The 21,396-nt window shown below is 41.4% G+C and overlaps 1 protein-coding gene and 2 pseudogenes across 3 annotated transcripts; all 3 read left to right on the top strand.

Moving 5' to 3' along the window:
* Window positions 1-3,026: 3,026 nt before the first annotated feature.
* On the top strand, window positions 3,027-4,409 carry LOC104733921 (uncharacterized protein At4g15970-like). Its single transcript, XM_010453445.3, has 3 exons — window positions 3,027-3,333; window positions 3,427-3,774; window positions 3,867-4,409. Exons 1-3 carry the CDS (start codon window positions 3,190-3,192, stop codon window positions 4,326-4,328), a joined length of 954 nt encoding a protein of 317 aa, XP_010451747.2. The 5' UTR covers window positions 3,027-3,189; the 3' UTR covers window positions 4,329-4,409.
* A 461-nt stretch (window positions 4,410-4,870) lies between these two features.
* On the top strand, window positions 4,871-6,273 carry LOC104733920 (putative F-box protein At4g22165 pseudogene; annotated as a pseudogene). Its single transcript, XR_015575474.1, has one exon. The product of XR_015575474.1 is annotated as a putative F-box protein At4g22165 pseudogene (transcript).
* Window positions 6,274-6,837: 564 nt separating this feature from the next.
* Window positions 6,838-8,575, top strand: LOC109128007 (disease resistance protein RML1B pseudogene; annotated as a pseudogene). The gene is made up of 2 exons (XR_015573748.1): window positions 6,838-7,306; window positions 7,428-8,575. The product of XR_015573748.1 is annotated as a disease resistance protein RML1B pseudogene (transcript).
* Window positions 8,576-21,396: the final 12,821 nt, after the last annotated feature.

Here is a 21,396-nt window from a genome sequence, read left to right as displayed (position 1 = left end):
CTTCGCTGAGACTTTGGTGTGATCCAGTCATCTGCCATCGTGTCCTCCTCTAAGACCGGTAAAGTGTCAAAAGTATCGGTACACGAGATCACGACAACTGTCAAATTTGCAGAAGCTTGATCATTGACTAAACTAATCTCCTCACTAACAAACTTAGTAGGGGAGTCCAGCTGAGCTTGCTTATCTGAACCGACTGAGGCATCGGAGGTTAAACAAGTTGTAGCGAGATGTCCCCATTTCTTACAACAAGTGCAACGCGGCGGTAACCAAGGGTAGCTATACTGAATCACAGAGTCGAGCTCCTCCTCTTCCTCTCCCGTAAAAACATATTCCCGAGGCAACTCCTTAGTCAAATCTGCTTCTATTAGAACTTGGGCCTCATCAAAACTAACACACACTTCTGTTTTGAGATGCAGCCTAAGTGGCTTCCCCAATGCACTGGAGAGAAACTCCAAGCCCTTGTCCGTAAACATGGTAGGAGGAACTTTTTTGAGGGTAACCCATAATGGAACCGACTTCATACCTGGTTAAGCTTCCTCGGCAAAGGGAGTCCACTTGGAGACAATCATAGATAGATCTGTTATATTCCATATTCCCCGATTCAACACTCGATGTCGCATTCCCTCATTCCTGATGCGAAACTTCACTGTAGAGTCATTGACAGCAAAAACATCAACCAATGACGTCTGTTCCTCCAACCGCCATATCTTATTCATGATCATGTGAATCTTCCCTACATGTGGACCTTTAGAGTTGAGAAATTTGCCAATGACAAAATCTTCCCACAGAGGTTTTGCACCAACAAACACCTCCTTCGGCACTACAACCTTCTCCTTTCCATCAACCTTTGATACCGCAAACTTTTGCTGAGTGAACATACGTTGCAGGAAGGAGTGCTTCCCGTTTGTCGTAGGCTGAAGCGATGACGAAACCCCCTTTGAAACTTCCTCAACCTGATTATCACCGGTGGACGCCTCCACCAAACCCTCTGACAAACCTGCACATCTTCCCCCCCCCCCTCCTTCGACAGGAGAACCACTGCAGGAGGACTTGGAGAACCCACCGGCAGCATCAATTTTGACGAAAAAGCAAAAAACCTTAGTCGCTTTTTTTTCACCCATACCACGTCAGCAAAGAAAAAACTTTTTCCAACATGTTATATACTATATAGCACCTAATGTCGCTAGAACTTCATTGTTAAAGAAAAAAGTATATATTCGTAACGTTGTCTATAGATGTGAGTCATATCAAAACTCAAGTTTGATATAAAGAAACAAAAGGTCGAGAACATTTTAAAAGAAAACGAATGCGTTCAAGTTTCAACATTATTACATTAATATATATACAGTGTTCTTATCCATTTTCATCAGATATATTTTGGGTCTGACATGTCAAATCTTATCTACGTAGTATTTTTACATTGCTTATCTATCAACCAATTTTAATTAATCGAAGTTCTAAACATTTGCTACTGAGACATCATCACCGGTTTAAATATATATTTCGGTTTAAGTCCAAATGATTGGTTTTGTTTCCCTATTGGCTATCTGTGGGTTGCCATAAGTCACTTTCTCTTTTATATATTGCAAGGTGTAATTTATTTAAAACATAAGAGAGACATTCTAAAGGGTGCATTCAGTGTAATCTAAAAAAGTCAATAAATCCACTCTGGGAGGGAATTTGACTATACGCGGTCGGTATAGTCAACCCACTTTAATGTAGAAAGTAATTTAATACATATTTGGAAAAAAATCTGAAAATCAGAAAACAAATGATTTTTTCTTTTCGACAAATCAAATATTTTAGGGAATATGCACTAGATACCACACAAATCAAAAGTAATTAAGAAATTACCATAGGACCCACAGTCTACTGTAATTTTTGTTTTTATACCCATTACATGTTATTACATGTTATTTGTTTAAATATCATGTCATTTTTGTTTTTTAAACGAAATTATATATCGGTTTGGGTTCACAAATAAAATGATTAGGGTTTAAATTTTACAATTGGAACGAAATTATATGTCGGTTTGGGTCACAAATGAGATGGTTAGGGTTTAGATTTTACAATTAGAACAAAATTATATGTCAGTTTGGGTTCACAAATAAAGGGTTTAGATTTTACAATTAGAACAAAATTATATGTCGGTTTGGGTTCACAAATGAGATGGTTAGGGTTTAGATTTTACAATTAGAACGAAACTATATGTCGGTTTGAATTCACAAATGAGATGGTTAGGGTTTAGATTTTATAATTAGAACGAAATTATATGTCGGTTTGGGTTCACATATTGGGTTCACATATTATATGTCGGTTTGGGTTCACATATGAGATGATTAGGGTTTAGATTTTACAATTAAAACGAGATTATTTGTCGGTTTGGGTTTACAAGTAAACGCTGTTTAGTTCAATATAACATGTAAAATATAAATATTACATGCTATTTTAAAAAATCACACCAAATCTTTCACTTTTTTTTTTTTTTTTTTGTCAACCATTGGGCCACAACTGGCCAGCCCATTAGCCAAATTCCTACATTCGTAGGAGCCGGGACTCGATCCCGGGTGTGATGGTGCCTTCTACAAATGGACTTACCTCCTGCCACTGCACTAAGGTCACTTCACATCTTTCACTATTTCTATCTAACAAAAAAACAAAAAAGGGTGATTGTGTCTTTTTACTTCTAAAAAAACGTGGGGCCTATGGTATTTTCCTATAAAAAGATGTTGTTGTGGTATTTTCTTAATTTTACTCCATATTTGTGCTATCTACTAATATTACCCAATATTTTATATCATAAAAAGTTTTACATGATACAAATAATTAAAAAGTGAAAGTAAATTTTGAGAAAAGATCTCTATTGACAATCTCTAATTGAGTCAAAAAAAAAAAAAGTTTGGGTGATAAGTTCTGGAAGGTGCAAAATGCAGTAATTTGTTATAAAAGAAAGAAGCCCAATTTAATGTAAAATCTAACCATTATTTACTTTACAAATATGGTTTTGGAAGCAAAAGGAAATGATTACAACCAGATTCTGCATTATCCACCTTCTTCTCTATTCAAAGTATTCATAGTAATCACCATTAATGCAAATATGACAAAACAAAAGAACATATACAGTATGTTGGACTTTCAAGGTTTTTAATATTGTAAGATTTTGCCAGTCAAAACTCAGAAGAACAAAAAATGACGATTGCAAGGATAGTGAAGTCACCGTACCTTGTCATATGTTGCCTTCTCTTGATCATTCTCTGGTTGTTGTCTCATCATCTCTCTTGTGCTCCATACATGAATACTATCAGAGGACCAGAATTCTCACATCTTCAACCTGTAAGATCAAAATTATGAATATCCCATTTATAATGCTTTTTTAATTATGTAATTAACATTATTATTGATAGATTTTGGTAATTCTGGTCATAGGAATTTCCAGGCCTATCGAGTCTACTAAAAAAAGTAGCTAACGAAGACAGGGTAGTGATTATTACCATGGTGGATCAAGAATGGGCAAAACCTGAATCCATTCTTGATCTGTTCCTTGAAAGATTTCGGATTGGAGAAAGAACCAAACACTTGCTGAACCATTTGATCGTTGTGGCTTTAGATGATCAAGCTCTTAGATATTGTCTTCGTGCCCACCCACATTGTTATCTTTATAGAGACTCGACAAAAAAGTCAGAATCTTTAGATCCGGATGGTCTCGTTACCGGTTGGAGCAAGAAGTTTTTGGTCGAAGAGATTCTAAAAATCGGCTACAACATAATGTTCACCGTGAGTTGATTGATGATTATTGTGTTTTTTAATTTTTTTTAACAGTTTTGAAAACACAGATTAATATTTATTTTTTCTGAATTTGGCTTCAGGAAGCAGATGTGATGTGGCTAAGAAATCCTCTAATGCATTGCCACCAACAAAATCCAATCTCAGTGGCTTGCGGGCGTGATCAACATCAACAAAATCATTTATCAGTGGAAAACACAGGAGGATTCTTCTTTGCCAAGTCCAATGATATAAACATAGCATTGCTCAAGACCTTGAACGTAGAGAGGGTTTTGTATCCTGCAACTGGAAACCAATCCTTGTGTGACATTGTCAAGCGCAACGATGTAATCCAGTCCCTTGGTATGAAAGTAACCTTGTTGGATGATGCTAACTTTGGGAGGTTTTGTCAACCAAACCCACAAAATCAAAGCGAGATAGCTACAGTACATGCAAGTTGTTGTAATAATACAAAGAGTAAGGTGCATTACCTAAAGCTATTTCTCCAAGGCCGGAAAAATATGAACCCGCAATGGATCATTCCGAGCCAATGCAGAGGATTTTAATTGTTATAAACATTTCTAAAATATGTAACAAAAAAATGATTTACATAAAACATGTCTCTGTCATCGTTGTGTGTTGAGTTACATCTGGATCTAAGCAAATATATCATTCCTCTTTAAACCAACAAATTGTAGTGGGAAGATCATCAATGCGAGTAATGTTCATATTCAAATGGATTAGTGACTTGGTTTCTTTACTTATAGTGGACCAAATTATTAGAGGTTCATCATGTGGAATCTGTTACACAAACAAGAAATCATCACAAACGTCAATTCAATAATATCGATTGGATGAACGATGGTAACCTCATCGTATATATGATACACTTAAGAAAAGATGCGTGTTAATCTCTAAGCTTTTACAGGGCCTAAACAGCCATATTTAACCGACACGATTAAAAAATTCAAGTAATCACGTGTCGGTTGTTCAGGTCCATATTAAACCTTATGGTTTTGTCCAAAAAAAAAAACCTTATGGTAGGGTAATGGGCTTGAATATACTATTTGAGGGTTTAGGCACACACCCTAATTTAATAGTCGGGTCAGAATATTGTCAATTTGCCTTGGAGATGAAGCAGTTACGCAATTCATCCAGGTCCTGGTCGGAGCTTCCTTCAGATCTCTTTAATTCAGTGTTCGAACGCCTTGGCTTTGCTGATTCACGACGAGTGGAATCCGTATGTCGGTCTTGGTACTCCGCTGCGAGACGATGCTTGGCTAAAAAGCAGATCCCTTGGCTGTTTCTCTTGCCAGACGAAGACGACAATATCGACAACCATTGGTGCATGCTGTTCAATCCCGAGGAAGAAGGCAAGCTTTACAGAATGCGAGCTGAGGTGTTCATATTCGCAAAGAGCTATTGTTTAGCAACATGTGGAAACTGGTTCCTTATGATAGACCATTGGTCTGATCTCTACATTTTGAATCTGTTTACCAACGAGTGGATCTATTTACCTCCGGTGGAGTCACAACTTGGAACGACAAAGCTGGAGCGAAACTCGGAAGGTGGGTTTTGTATCTCAAACGGAAACGATCACCCCTTCCCAATGAGGTTCGAAGGTATTAAAGATATTATGCATTCCCCTGTGTTTTGGATTGACGAGCAAACTAAAGAGTATGTAGTTGTATGGGGACTTGGCCATTGGTGCAGTGTGATTTATTCCAAGAAAGGAGATGCGTTCTGGAATCAGCTTCAAATTCCCCTAGGTTCTAGTTGTTCTTCTCAGATGGTTTACAAAGATCACAAGCTTTACTACTTCCGATTCCGAAATAACTATTTTGGTGATACTAGTGGTTATATCAAAATATTCGATTTCTCCAGAGAGATTCCGCAAGAAACATTTCACTGTGGTGTTACTTGCGGCACCTCTCTACTTGATTATCAACCAAGTGATTCATGGCGGATTAGGGCCACAAAAATTGTAGTCACAGTAACCGGAGATGTCCTCAAGGTTGAACAATTGGTCAAGTTTGGACAACGGGTACAGCTCTGGTCCTTCCGCGTCTACAAGGCAGGTTTCTTGAACAAGTATGATGAACAAGTTGATTCTTTGGGCGACGAGGCAATGCTTTTTGATCTAGGCATCACTGTCCTCGCTAGTGATGACATTGTGGGTTTTAAGAGAAACTCTATCTACTACAATGTTACTTGTTATGAAAATAACACTACTCAAATTTGTGTCTTTAATCTAGAGACACAGGAAATGGAGGAGCCACTCCACAAGTTTGTTTGCTCCTCCGAGCAACAACTCGCCAGAGCTCGATGGTTCCTACCAAGTTTCAAGCAGACATAATTTATCTTGTTGTTTTTTTGTTTGTTTGTTTTGTTAAAATCCTCTGCTATAACATCACAACTGATATGCTGTCTGATGTAGTTTGGTAATGACGTAATAATTATGGTGTGGAACATAAAATAATAATAATAAGAAGAAGAAGAATCTATTGGTTATTTGGATATAATGTTTGACCCCAGTTTGAAATCTGTTTATAAATCTTATGTCTTCCGCTTGTCGTAATTCATGGCTTTCAATGTGTTGATGTTGATAGTAAATTTGATTGAGCAAGTGGAAAGAGAACCTCTATCAAGCGGAAGGAAGGACCGACAAAACACACAAGTAACCAAACCAAGATGCGATAACGAAGAACCCGACTTTTGGATGCTTAAATCAAGTTCTGGTTCATAGTCAAATGAAAGAAATTGTATGTTGTTTTATTTTGGTTTATTAAATCCTCATCAGCTAATATAATCACAATTGCTATGGTGTGATGTGTGGTTTTTTCTTTTTTTTTTTTTTTTTTTTTTTTTTTTTTTTTTTTTTGTATAGTTTGACGAGATGGGGAGGAGCTTTACTGGAAATAGCACAGTTTCAACAAGTCTCAGAGTCAAAGCAAATGATTTTAGGTGCCTTCTTTTTTTTAATCTTCGGTTTTTTAGTTTGCATCGAATTCAAATTAGCTTTGATGATACTTTTAGAAATGTGAGCTCTATGGTAGAATTTTAAAATTCTCGTAAACTTCTTCTTCGTCATCGGACATCAAGAGATACCATGTCTTTTCGAGTTTCCACGGCCCAGACGTCCGTACTGGATTTCTATCTCATTTACACAGTCACTTCGAAAGCAAAGGGATCACTACGTTCAAGGATCAAGAGATCGAGAGAGGCCATACCATACGATCGGACCTGAGCTCATACAAGCTATTAGTGAATCTAGAGTCTCGATTGTGGTGCTCTCGGAGAAGTACGCTTCTTCTGGCTGGTGTTTAGATGAGTTGGTGGAGATCTTGAAGTGCAAAGAAGCATCAGGGCAGGCTTTGTTGACTATTTTTTACAAAGTGGATCCGTCTGGTGTACGAAAACAGCCGGGAGATTTCGGAAGTACTTTCAAGAAAACATGTGAAGGGAAAACCAACGAAGTGAAGCAGAGATGGAGCAATGCGTTGAGTGATGTAGCAACCATAGCTGGGGAACACTCTCTAAACTGGTTCGTTGTTTCTTTTGATTCATGAATCATAATGCTTTTATCTTTCTTAATCCATGCTTTAGCGGAGGAGTTTCTCTCATTTAATTAGACCCACCAACATGATTTTGTTTGCTTTTCTTAGGGCTAACGAAGCAGAGATGATCCAAAAGATTGCTACAGATGTTTCAAACAAACTTAATCTTACAACTTCAAGGGATTTTGACGGGATGGTGGGTCTTGAAGCTCACTTGGCAAAATTGAACTCTTTGTTACGCGTGCAAAGTGATGAAGTCAAGATAATTGGAATTTGGGGTCCTGCAGGGATTGGTAAGACTACCATGGCTAGAGCTTTATACAACCAACTCTCTAGTAGTTTTCAACTTAAATGTTTCATGGGGAAGATTCGTGTTGATGACTATAATTCGAAGATTTCTTTGCAAGAAAAGCTCCTGTCCAAGATCCTGAACCAAAATGATATGAAGATACACCATTTAGGTGCAATAAAAGAATGGCTACATAACCAAAGAGTGCTCATAGTTCTTGATGATGTGGATGATCTAGAGCAACTAGAGGTGTTGGCTAGAGAAACTTCTTGATACGGTCCTCGAAGTCAGATCATCGTTACCATAGAAGATAAGAAGATTTTGAAGGCACATGGGATCAACGATATCTACCATGTAGATCTTCCAACCGAAGAAGAAGCTCTTGAGATCCTATGTCTATCTGCTTTCAAACAAAGTACTCCACGAGATGGTTTTGAAGAGCTTTCAGAAAAAGTAGCAAAGCTTTGCGGTTATCTTCCATTGGGCCTTTGTGTTGTGGGTTATTCTTTTTATGGTGAGAGCGAGGATGAGTGGAGGCTTCAGTTATATGGGATAAAAACTAATCTTGATAGAAAAGTTGAGGATGTCTTGAGAGTGGGATATGACAAGTTGTTGGAGAAACATCAATATCTGTTTCTTCATATTGCATGCTTCTTCAACCATAAAAGTGTTGATTATGTGACAACCATGCTCGCTGAAAGTGTTTTGGATGTCGGAAATGGGTTGAAAACCTTAGCTGCTAAGTCTCTTGTGCATATATCTACGGATGGGTGGATAACGATGCACTGTCTACTAGAACAATTGGGTAGACAAGTAGTATGAAACATAGTATGAACCGGTAAGTTTCACGTTAAAACCCGCCTACCTAAAAAATTGTCTGGCTGAGAAATGTGTTGACTAGGCCGTTACCCTTTTTTTACCTTATTTAGAGAACTCTATAAATACCTTTTATTTTCTGGGAGAAAAACCCTAAGTTTTATTCTATGCTTTCTTTCTGCAACCTGAGACTTTTTTTGTAAGCCATTCTTTTGGGATTCTAGAGATTCATCCTCACTGACAATTAGGAGAAGATTTCTAACCCTTTTTTATTATTTCTGCAATTTAATCATGTTTTCTTCATCTATGATTTTTGTTTTCTCTTTTGCTATGTGTGAGTAGTTCTCCAATTGGGGTTTAGGATTCCAATTAGGAGATTCAATGAATTGATGTTTTAATTATTTATTGGAGTTCTTAATCCTTAGGTTCTTTGATTCACATGATCTTAATGCTAAAATAGGACTGATCACCTTGTTTTAGACTAAAATAGGACTGATCACCTTGTTTTAGACTAAAATAGGACTGATCACCTTGTTTTAGACTCTAGGTTTTTCTATGCATCAAAAGTGTTCGATAAAATGTCTGACTGAGTGTGATTTGAGCATTGTATTTCTAGCCTGCGAAAGTTGATGTTAGGACGCATTGTGAACTTAATGAACTTGATTGTAATGCAAATTTAGCTAGAAGGTTGCAAATAAAAGTTTAGCAAACTAATAGTCAAATTTAGTTTCTAATGCCTTGAAAGAGGGTTAGTCTATTATAGTGTTCATGTTCTAGAACGGTTCTTAGTGATTGAATTTCATATTTCATTTTCTCATTAGTCATTGATCTCTGAAATACCCTATGGCCCAATTTTTTAATCCCGTAAATTTAATCATTTTCTTCCTTGCATTTTTTATTAACAATTTCTGAAACCAAACAAACTATCCTTCGTTCGCTTTAGCTACTTACGACTCTCGCAAATCTTTAGTGTACCATTGGTCCTTGTGGATTCGACCCCGTATATACTGCCTTGCGGTTAAGTGTAATGGGCAATCACTCGAGCAATCAGCAGACTTGTCAGTTGACGATCAGATATAACTTCTCATCAAAACAATGTTATAGAAAACCCAAGAAAACAACGATCTGATTTCTGAAAGGGATACTCTGCAGATAAATGTCTCGATGCTTTCTAAAGAGCTGAGTGAAGAGAAGGCCAAGTCTCTAAGACCATCTCCATTGTATTTCTCTATTTTTTTCTCTAAAATAGAGTAACTCAAAAATAGAGCACTGTTTTCCTCCAATGTATTACTCTATTTTCACCTCTATAATAAAGTTAGTGTAAAAAAATAGAGGTGAGAATAGAGTTGCTCTATATATAGAGCAATCCTATTATTTTCTCTATTTTAGAGTAAAATATAGAGTAGGGTTGGAGAAAATGTTGCTCTATAATAGAGATTTGACTCTAAAATAGAGTGGGATTGGAGATGCCCTAAGGCTTGAGAAGCAGCTGGAGGAACAACTGAAGAATATCAGGATGTTGAATAAAGGAATTAAAAATCTAGACACCTTACTCAGTACTGGAAGATCAAGCAATGTGAAGTGGGGTCTAGGATATCAAGGTGTTGATGCTGATAAGCCCACTCAATTTGTCAAAGGGTTGGAGTTTGGGGCAAAGCTAAGTAAAAAGGGAATGCATACACCAAATGGTCAGTCTGGTAGGGTCCCAAGGAAGCAGGATACGAAACAGAGAGGTATGCATATTCATAATGGATATCAATCTACTTTCAGGGATACGTTTAGAGAGATTTGACGGAGACAGCTGTATGTCTCGAACAATTATCAGCAGCCTACACAGAGACCTGTTCGGCTTAGCAAAAGAACAAGATGCTGGTATTGCGTTCACCTTAATCACTACAAGGCTCAGTGCGATAGATTACAGAATCGAGTCTCGAATCTGATGCAACATGATATGTTTTATTCAAATTCTAGGAGAAGTAATCAAGTGTATGTCAGGAAAGATGATCTCTATTGTCATGTGGCTTACACAACTGGAAAATCAGAGGCTGATCAGGCTAAATGGTACTTTAACAGTGGATGCTTCAGGCATATGACTGGTGCCTTTGATAATTTATCCCATGTAGAATATGTTGCTGGGGGAAGAGTTACTATCAGAGATGGGGGAAAAGGTACAATCAGAGGCAAAGGTACGAGTGGTGGTGAATCTCAACCACATCTGAAGGATGTGTTCTTGGTTGATGGTTTAAAGGAAAATATGATCAGTGTCAGTCAGCTGTGTTATGAAGGTCTGGACGTTACTTTCACTAAGAAGGATTGCAGAGTAGTTGATCAGCAAGGGGCTGTAAAATTTAGAGGATGACAGTCTGGGAATAACTGCTACATGTGGAAGTTGGAAGTCAATGCTTCAACGCATATGCTGAGTTGGACACCGAGCTGTGGCACCAGAAACTTGGACATTTGAATGTTCACACAATGCATAAACTAGCAAATTGAGAGGTTGTACGAGGAATTCCAAAGCTGAGGTGTGATCCACATTTCATATGTGGTCCTTGCAACAAGGAAAAGCAGATCAAAATCTCTCATGGGTCATTATTAGATATCCGAACAAATCATGCATTGCATTACAACTAGTCCATATGGATCTGATGGAACCCATTCAAGTTCAAAGTGTGTCTGGACAGCGGTTCATGTTTGTTATGGTTGATGATTTCACTCGTTACACTTGGGTGAGATTTCTTCGCGACAAATCTATCACACTTGAGTGTTTTCAAATACTTGCTTTGCAGATCAAAAGTGAGAAGTGGCCCATCGAGACTATTCGTAGTGATGATGGAGGAGAATTCCAGAATGACAGGTTTGATCAGTTATGTGCCCATCAGGGTATTGCTCATCAGTACTCTGCACCAAGAACATCAAAACAAAATGGAGTTGTAGAGCGAAAGAACAAGACCTTGCAGGAGATGGCACATGTTATGCTGCATGAGAACCAAGTTTCTCACCGTTTCTGGGATGAAGCTGTTAACACAGCCTGTTTTATTATCAACCGTGTGTATGTCCGACCAAGGACTGATAAGACTCCCTATGAACTGTGGAAAGGGAATTCTCCCACAGTTAGCTTTTTCATGTGTTTGGATGTCTCTGCTATATCCTGAATGATAAGGATCAATTGGGAAAATTTGAGTCCAAGAGTGATGAGGGAATCTTTTTGGGTTATTCCGGATATAACACTGCATTTTGGGTATACAACAAACGCACACGGTCTGTTCAAGAAACTGTCAATGTTGTCTTTGATGATATTTTGTTCCAGCGAGTAACAATGGTTCCTGTCATATCAGACAAGGATCTGGTAACTGATGATGAGAGGTCTCCACAAGAACTTGTAAGTCCTGCTGCATCGGACGAGCTGTCGTCGTCGCATGATGTTCTTTCTCCATCCTCTCAGGTACATCGGAATCACTCCCCTAATGATATTATTGGCAAGATTCAGGGGGTAGAGTTACTAGAAGAAAGCAGATTGATTTTGCACAGTTGGCTGGAAAGAAGCAGAAGGCTGTTCCTGAAACTGTAGCTCAGGATTCTGATGTTGTTCAGTTTGCATGTTTTGTCTCAACTATTGAGCCAAAGAATCAAAAGGAGGCTCTTCTGGATGAATTTTGGGTTACTGCAATGCAAGATGAGCTGGAACAATTTGCACGAAGTGATGTGTGGGAACTCACTCAACGACCTGCTGATGTAAACGTAGTAGGAACGATGTGGATTTTCAAAAATAAGAGTGATGGCAGTGGATGCATTTTGAGAAACAAAGCACACCTAGTGGCTCAAGGATACTCACAAATTGAGTGTTGACTTTGATGAGATGTTTGCTCCAGTAGTAAGGTTGGAGTCTATCAGGTTTCTGTTCAAAATGGCTTATGCTCTCAAGTTTACTCTACATCAGATGGATGTAAAGAGTGCATTCTTGACTAGAATATTACAAGAAGAAGTCTATGTTGAGCAACCAAAAGGGTTTGAAAATTCACAGCATCCTGAGAATGTGTATCGACTTAAGAAAGCTTTGTGTCTTAAGCAGGCACCAAGAGCATGGTATGAGAGATTGACGATGTTTCTCATAAATCAGGGATATATTCAAGGAAGTGTAGACAAAACATTGTTTGTTCTCAACGGCAACAACGAGCTGATGTTTTTCCAAATTTATGTTGATGACATCGTTTTTGGTTCAACTTGTCAACCTCTGGTGAATCAGTTTGTGGAAAGCATGACTCAGGAATTTAAAATGAGTATGGTGGGAGAACTGATATATTTTTTGGGTCTGCAAGTAGAACAATCGACTGAAGGAATATTTGTATCTCAGAGCACCTATGCTAAAGAGTTGGTACAACGTTTTAGATTAGACAAAAGTAAAGAAGCAAAGATTCTCATAGGCACAAATGACAAACTTTCAAAAGATGAGTTGGGGGAGGACGTAGATGAACGACTATACAGAGGGATAATTGGTAGCTTGCTGTATTTGATGGCAAGTCGTCCAGACATATGTTTGTCAGTAGGGATCTGTGCACGATATTAAGCTAAGCCCAAGAAGTCACATTTACTGGCGGTGAAGAAAATCATCAAGTACATCAAAGGGACAGTGAACTTTGGTATTTACTACACCAAGGATACCAACACCAGCCTGAGTGGGTACTGTGATGCGGATTGGGCTGGCTCAGTAGATGATCGCCGTAGCACAAGTGGAGGATGTTTTTTTCATTAGTAACAGCCTGATATCATGGCATAGCAAGAAATAGAACAGTGTCTCCCTATCAACAGCTGAGGCTGAATACATTGCCTTAGGGAGCTGTTGCACTCAGCTCATTTGGATGAAGCAAATGTCTTCTGATTATGGTATGGATTCTTATACTCTTATAATTCATTGTGATAATTTTAGTGCAATTAACATATCAAAGAATCCTGTTCAGCATTCACAAACTAAGCATATTGATATTAGACACCATTTTATTCGTGAACTGGTTGAGGTGAAACTGATTGAGATTGACCATGTGAGCACATAATTTTAGTTAACTGATTTGTTTACTAAGCCTTTGGATTTCAACAGATTTGTAAACCTAAGAAAATCCATTGGTGGTTGTGAGTTCTAACCTCTTTGCTTGAGCTGTGTTGATCTGAGACAGGAATGAATGCGAGGACAGATCATGGACATCCTAAAATATATAGAAGATCAGCACTCTTGAAGCAACTGTGGTAAATAGCTGCCTGTTATGCCGGTCTGTCCACCCTGTTAAATGTTGTCAGGATTTAAGGAGGTTAAAGAGCTGTGTAGAGACATGCACATACACCATCAGGAATAATTTCTTGTTGGATTGGTTGGTCTGGAATCAGTGATTGAAAAGTCAAGTGATGTCACTGAACAACAAGGATGTGAGGCAACTAACAAAAGGCTGAGTTATAGCTGAATTAAAAAAAAAAAAAGAAGAAAAGGATGTGCTCTTCAAAGAGATAATCTCCAGCTACCTTAACATGTTGGGGGTGAGTCTACAGACTAAAGGCATGCCAGTGTGAAAGACTATCCACAAACATCAGGGCCTTGATCTTAAACAATTCAAAAGGTTGTGATAGCTTCTGGCAAGAGTTCTGAACATGTGGTTGACACAGCACATGTATGAAATTTTGCTCGCATGTGATTATATTTGATCTGGATCCCCTTATGCGAGTTCACAGTAAATGGCTGTGCGTAACTTTAGTCTTGTTCATGAACTTGTTAAACTTCAAAATAAAAAAATGTGTGAATTCTTAGTGCTTTATCATTGATGAGATGAAGTGGTTTAACAAATGCCATAGAGTCGTGTTCTTAAAAACGAGTTAAGTGTGCACTAATGGGCTATTTAAGTGTTTCAGGGTTTTAATATCTTTTTAGGCACAGTTCGCACAGCCCATTAAGTCGATTGGAAATATATAAAAAGAGGATTTAGGGTTTTGGAGTTTTCCTCTCCTCACTTGCGATTTCAATCCTTTATCGTTTAAGCTTCTATTGCTTCATCACAACTGTTTTCTTTCTCTAACCTCTAATCACCATGAAATAAATCTTTAGTGTAATGCTCATTTGGTACACCCGATGTATGACTCGAGTTTGGAGGAGGATCTCCCAAGTCCAATATCGTCACCGACTCCACCGTCGACTGATGTACCGATTGATTCAACCACTGCAATGGTGGTCTATGAACCTCTTGAGGAACAGACGACATCGGTTCAGGCTCCTAGAAATCATGTGATCACACCCCCGGTCACAGAGGTTGATCACGATGCGTGTGACTCTTCGTCTTCTCAGCCGAAGAAGGTACCGTTTCTAATGTGAGCACGGGATCAGACACCTCTCAGACACTCGGCCAGGACCGCTTGAGCCGCACTCGAACACTTTTTGGATGCTGGGACAATCAGTAGTAGCGTCCAGCAGCTAGCATAGGCGGCAAGTATCTGACCCGGAACACCAACGTGGCATCATTCAGTCCCCAAGGATCATCAAGGAGGAGCAGTACAAGGTTATCCAATGGGCAGCTCCAGGCCAAGCTCCAACCATTACACCAAGGAATCATGGCTAGCACCACCAAAGAAGAGCCTTGGGTGCAACCAGCTTTGGGAAGCTTGATTCGCGTGTCTTCACCATCGCGCTAGTGTGAAAACACCTCTAAGTCATTAGAAGGAGCTGTACTCTTTTTGCTACTTCTGGTTTGTCCCAATGGGTTTACCGAAGGCGTTTTAACGAGGCAGCGAACTCTAGTGCATCTCCACTTCGTTCCCGCTTGGTTCACGACTTGGAAACATTCATTGACATGCTTAGGAGCCAAGGAAGTGAAGATCCTATGCACTGCGTCCAGCCAATGACGTGGCAACCCTATCTCCTTCCTTCTTTTCCTTTATTTCTTTTGAACTCTCTCTTTACCGTTGGATTGGTCTTTGTTTTCTTTTGCTTTTGCTTTTACTTTACGGCCATGTGTATGGTTTAGATCATGGCCACGTTTTCTGGGGTTAAGTGTTCCCTTATGTAAGCCTCCCTATAAAAAGGCCTAAACCTTCATTGTAAAAGGCAGACTTGAAGATTGAATTAATTTCCAAAGAGAGGATCTTTTGTTTCTTGTCTCACCTCTCTCCTTAGCCCAATTCCGGGACTTGGCTCTTGAGAAACCCTAGGAGATTCATGAACCGGGTTTGTAATCCCCTAGTTCGACCGTATCACGAGCCGAACCATTTCTCGTGTGTTGTCGCAACAATCCACCCTTCTATCCGCAGCGTCCGTCGCCCATCCATAAGCAGCGTCCCATTCGACCATTTCCTTGAGAACCGAACGGGTCGAGTTTCTTACCGAGACGTTCTCCCATCCGACCATCCTTCCCGGAGATTGCCGAGTCGAGTTAATCATCGGCAAATCTCGTCCCACTTCCGTCCATCAATTCAAGAGATCGCCGAGTCGAGTTTTTTATCGGTCGATCCCCTCCGTCCCATCAAGCCTTGAAGAGAATAGACAAGTTTGAAGCCAGATCGTCGTTCCGCCACCGGAGATCAGTGTCCGACTGTCCGCAATGACCGTTCAACCGTCCGCAGCGTCTCTCCGACCGCAGCGTCCATCCGAGCGACTCCGTAGACGACCGCGTCCGGCACTCACATCAGCTGGTATCAGACTTAAAAGTTCCTACAAGATTGTATCTATCCTTTACTTTACTGTTTGTATCTTCATAAGAAAACCCATAAAAATTACATCTTTTATCATTCGTTGCATTCTTTTTGTGCCTTAGGTTGTTAGTTTTCATCATGTGTTCTTGCTTGTTCTATCTTGTGCTCTTTAGTGTTCTTGAGTTGTTTGTGCTAGATTTGTTTTAGGTTGCGTTGCTTTTGTTTTAGGTTGTTTTAGGGTGTAGATCGTTAAAGTTCTTTGCTTTATCTTGTTTTCCTTGTTAGTGGTGGTCCTTAGACGCGTGTCAGTCCTTTGCTGCACCAGCCGTCTGTACCATCGACTAACCCCCGTCGGTCGTCCATACATCACCGGCCATCCGTACCAGCCGATCGCACCAGCCGTCCGTACCGTTACTCGCACCAATCGTCCGTACCAACGTCCGACCACCATGTACCCGCCGTCCGTACCGTCGCCGATCATAATTGGCCGTCCGTACCGTTGACCGTACCTAGTTCCAAGACCGCGATCAATAGCCAATGTTTGATCTAACATTGATCAAGTATGGAGTACGAGGATCCTTACTACGATCATGAAACATGGTACGGAGAACACCATGGTACTGATCCGGAACAAGAGGCCACCAAAGACGAGCCATGGTACGACGAACACTATGGTACCGATCCGGAACCAGAGGCTACCAAGGACGCATCATGGTACGAATAGGACTATGAAGAAGGGCCGGATAAAGTGGAACACGAGCATCGACCACCGAGTTATTATTGGCCGTCTATGTCATGAGCTACACGTCATAGCGAGCCAAGGGTGAACCGCAACGATGATTCCGACAGTGATGATTTGGATCCTTACTACCCGGATACAAGGCACCTAGCTGCACGAAGGATGGTGCCTACCCGCGTACCACCTAGACGAGATTGCCAGCCGTTCCATGGACAAAGTCATAGGCGCTATGCTCCAACCATGTACCGAGCGACCACTTGAGGAGATCTTACCGAGAGTTGGCCGCAGCCGGAACCAAGGATTGCCTAGTTGGTCTCCAAGGGCACCCACTCCTAGACGGATTGAGATGCAATCGAGTGTCAACCGGAACCAAGGAATTCCTAGTTGGTCTCCACGCGCAGCCACTTTTGATCTGGTACCACGGCGCCAGTACCGTGAACCATCCCGTACGATGGCTCTGCGATCAAGTCATAACTCGGCCTATGTTGAGCGATCAAGAAGGACGTATGGTCCCCCAGCCCAGTACCGAGAGCTGCCAACACGGTACAAGGAACCGGCTCGAGGAGAACCCCACGACAAGATCATACCAAGTCTGGAAGTGCCAGGGACAAGTACCACGCAGTGGAGCAAGCTAGCCGAAGGACCCGTGTCAAGGACGCAACAAGACCGTGAGGTGAACGTAGGGCTTGATTTTTATCAGCAAATCAGTCCTAAGGAAGTCATTGGCCCGAGAGGAATCATAGAGACGCCAGCCGAGCCTCCTGACCACCAAGCTCGCGTACTCGGAGACACAAGTTCCAGCCATTACGCGGACCATGGTCAACTCGTTACCGCTCTTGACGACCGAACCAACACTCGACCGCCGCGTCTGGAGCCGACCATGGTACGTGAATCCTCATCCGAGACGCGTACCGAGTCTTTAGGTGACGCTAAAGAAGACATTGGCCGTGTGATTAGTTCTCTATCTGGTACTCACTCTGTAATGGGGAGTTTCAAGCAAGTTGGGCCACCGAAGACGGCCATTGAAGGGTCTTTTCATTCGGTATTATTCTTGACTACTTCAAGTAGTATGCTCCAGCTGGGAGTTGCCAGTACCGTGCCACCCTTCTCCACTCTTAGCGCCAAGACCGTTACCGCACAAGGTCATATGGCGAGGTATTTTTGCAACTTTGGTGCAGATCAAACTTTTGTGTGGCATCTTGGAGAGCTTCAGCAACCAACCACGGTACATGAAGGGATCGGAGCGACCAATGCCACTGGCCTTACCGGGGAAGTCTTATCCTGTTCTCTTAAGGCCTTACTGTTTCCTTTTGATCTCGGTAAATTAAACCGCGGTTGAACTCTTGATGCTGCTGATTTGGTTTTCCTTTTTGATCCAGGTGTTGAGTCGAGTTTTGAGGTCAAAAATTCTAGAAGAGGGAGGGAATGATGTGAGCACGGGATCAGACACCTCTCGGACACTCGGCCAGGACCGCTCGAGCCGCACTCGGACACCTTTGGGACGCTCGGACAATCAGTACTAGCGTCCAACAGCTAGCGTAGGCGGCAAGTATCTGACCCGTAACACCAACGTGGCATCATTCAGTCCCCAAGGATCATCAAGGAGGAGCAAGACAAGGTTATCCAATGGGCAGTTCCAGGCCAAGCTCCAACCATTACACCAAGGACTCATGGCTAGCATCACCAAAGAAGAGCCTTGGGTGCAACCAGCTTCGGGAAGCTTGATTCGCGTGTTTTTACCATAGCGCTAGTGTGAAGACACCTCTAAGTCATTAGAAGGAGCTGTACTCTTTTTCCTACATCGGGTTTGTCCCAATGGGTTTACCGAAGGAGTTTTAACGAAGTAGCGAACTCTAGTGCATCTCCACTTTGTTCCCGCTTGGCTCACGACTTGGAAACATTCATTCACATGCTTAGGAGCCAAGGAAGTGAAGATCCTATCCACCGCGTCCAGCCAATGACGTGGCAATCCTATCTCCTTCCTTCTTTTCCTTTATCTTTTTGAACTCTCTCTTGACCGTTGGATTGGTCTTTGTTTTCTTTTACTTTTGCTTTTACTTTATGGCCATGTGTATGGTTTAGATCATGGCCACGTTTTCTAGGGTTAAGTGTTATGTAAGCCTCCCCATAAAAAGGCCTAAACCTTCATTGTAAAAGGCAGACTTGAAGATTGAATTAATTTCCAAAGAGAGGATCTTTGTTTCTTGTCTCACCTCTCTCCTTAGCCTAATTCCGGGACTTGGCTCTTGAGAAACCCTAGGAGATTCATGAACCGGGTTTGTAATCCCCTAGTTCGACCGTATCACGAGCCGAACCATTTCTCGTGTGTTGTCGCAACAATCCACCCTTCTATCCGCAGCGTCCGTCGCCCATCCATACGCAGCGTCCCATTCGACCATTTCCTTGAGAACCGAACGGGTCGAGTTTCTTACCGAGACGTTCTCCCATCCGACCATCCTTCCCGGAGATTGCCGAGTCGAGTTAATCATCGGCAAATCTCGTCCCACTTCCGTCCATCAATTCAAGAGATCGCCGAGTCGAGTTTTTTATCGGTCGATCCCCTCCGTCCCATCAAGCCTTGAAGAGAACCGACAAGTTCAAAGGCCGATCGTCGTTCCGCCACCAGAGATCCGCGTCCGACCGTCCGCAACGATCGTTCAACCATCTGCAGCATCTCTTCGACCACAGCGTCTGTCCGTCCGTCCGTAGCGACCGTCTGTCCGAGTGACTCCGTAGACGACCGCGTCCGGCGCTCACATCAGTTTCCGTCCTCTGTGGTCGATCTTTCTGATGATGCATTGGGACCTATTATGTCAATTCAGGGAGTCTCCTCATGGCTGCACGAGAGACAACTGCCTGCCGATGCTGACAGCCGGGATCCCAAGCGTCCTTACCTCGCTAAGGAGAAAGGGGTCTCTACTTCCCGAGGGGCAAATTCCAAGATTTCGACTCCAAACGTTTCGAGTCCTCCGAGGCAAACTCTTGCCTCAGAAGCTTGCTACTCTCTAAGGGTTAATGATCAGGCTAAGGAGTTGATAGATAGGGCCGGTCTGTTGAAAACCGTCACTCAGTGAGGGTCCTATGATTCGGATGTGGTCTACAAGTTTTGGGCAAATCTCCCTGCGGTTAAGGTTGAGGGGGAGTCTGTTGATTCCTTGTTAGAGACTGGGTGTATGAGTTTTCTCCAGGACGGATCAATGCCTTGTTAAGTCTACAGCCCGTTGATGTTCGTGAGCAACGGTTGGAAACAACTACAATTTTGGAGGAGGACCTGGCTCTTTTCTTGTCATATGGCAAGGTTAAATCCTGCAAGCAGCTGGTGTCGACAACAATCAAGAACCCGGTGATTAAGGATCTGCATAAGATTTGCTGCAGCAACTGGTCTCCCATTGTAAACACGGGCTATATCTCGACGAACAAAGCAATGGTGATCTACATGATCATGCAGCACATCTCGTTTGATTTTGGGAGAATGGTCTATGATTAGATCATTCAGTTGGGTTTGCAAGCTCAATCTGAGTTCCGGGTGCCATTTCCCAGCCTCATCTACCAGCTTTTGGAAGCTCAGCGCCCTGTTCCGAGTATCCGAACTCATGACGCTAAGAAGTCCAAGGGAAAGAAGAGTGCTTCACGACCTGCAAAGCCTGTACTTAAGAGCGGATTGTTTGAAGAGCGCAAAGCCATCCGGGTGGCCATCAAGGTCCTACAACGTGTCTTGGAAGCTGGTAAGTAGTTTGCTTTCCTATTAACATTCTTTTGATATTTTTGACTAATCTGTGCCAAACAAGCAGGGGGAGATCAGTCGGATTCTAATGCTTGAGGGGGAGTTTGAGTTGTGGGGGAGCTGTTGTGTACTCTCTGTTTTTGTTCCTTTTGTTTTGTTGGCTGTTGGATTTTTCAGACTTTTGAGTTGTTGAGTACTTTGGTTTTGATTTGGATTTTGGTTATGATTTGGATATGTAGGATGATTTAATTTGCTTTAACATCTGCCTCTTGATCAATTAATTCTCTGTTTATTATGTGAGATGCACTGCTTTGTTGGTACGGTTGTGTGTTTTTGGCTGTTGCTGTTTGTGATATTCAGGAATGGTGCAAGAGATGCTTGTTCGTCAAGTTCAGTCAAAAATGGGAGATTGAAAGTGCATATTCCGGATCAGAGCTATGGATAAGGCAGAACGTTGTGAAAAGTATCAGAGGTCTGATTTGCTGACGTGGCACGAGATGATGATGTGGCAAAAGCTTGTTGGACGAGGTGACGAGTCGCAGGATATGGATGGATGAGCAAGCTTGGCATACTCGAAGATACATAGAAGATTGAGAGAATATTTTACAAAGGAGATAAGGAAGTAATATTTTTGGAGATAAAGAATATTTCCTTTTTGTTAGGATGCACAAAGATTTGGTTAGAGATCTTTGATTCAAGTATAAATAGACTAGGGCTAGACACAATAAGAGCTAGCACTCGTGGGGATAAAGTTGTGAGATTTGTAACCTTCAAGCAATCACAAAAAGGCTTAGAAAGTGAGTGTGTTTATTTTTTTTAGATCTACACAGGGTGTTGTGTTAGTTTT

The sequence above is a fragment of the Camelina sativa genome, chromosome 12 (genome assembly GCF_030686135.1).
Source record: "Camelina sativa cultivar CO46 ecotype springtype chromosome 12, ASM3068613v1".
NCBI lineage: Eukaryota > Viridiplantae > Streptophyta > Magnoliopsida > Brassicales > Brassicaceae > Camelina > Camelina sativa.
The sequence above is the reverse complement of the archived record's forward strand: the minus strand, read 5'-3'. Positions and strand labels throughout refer to the sequence as shown.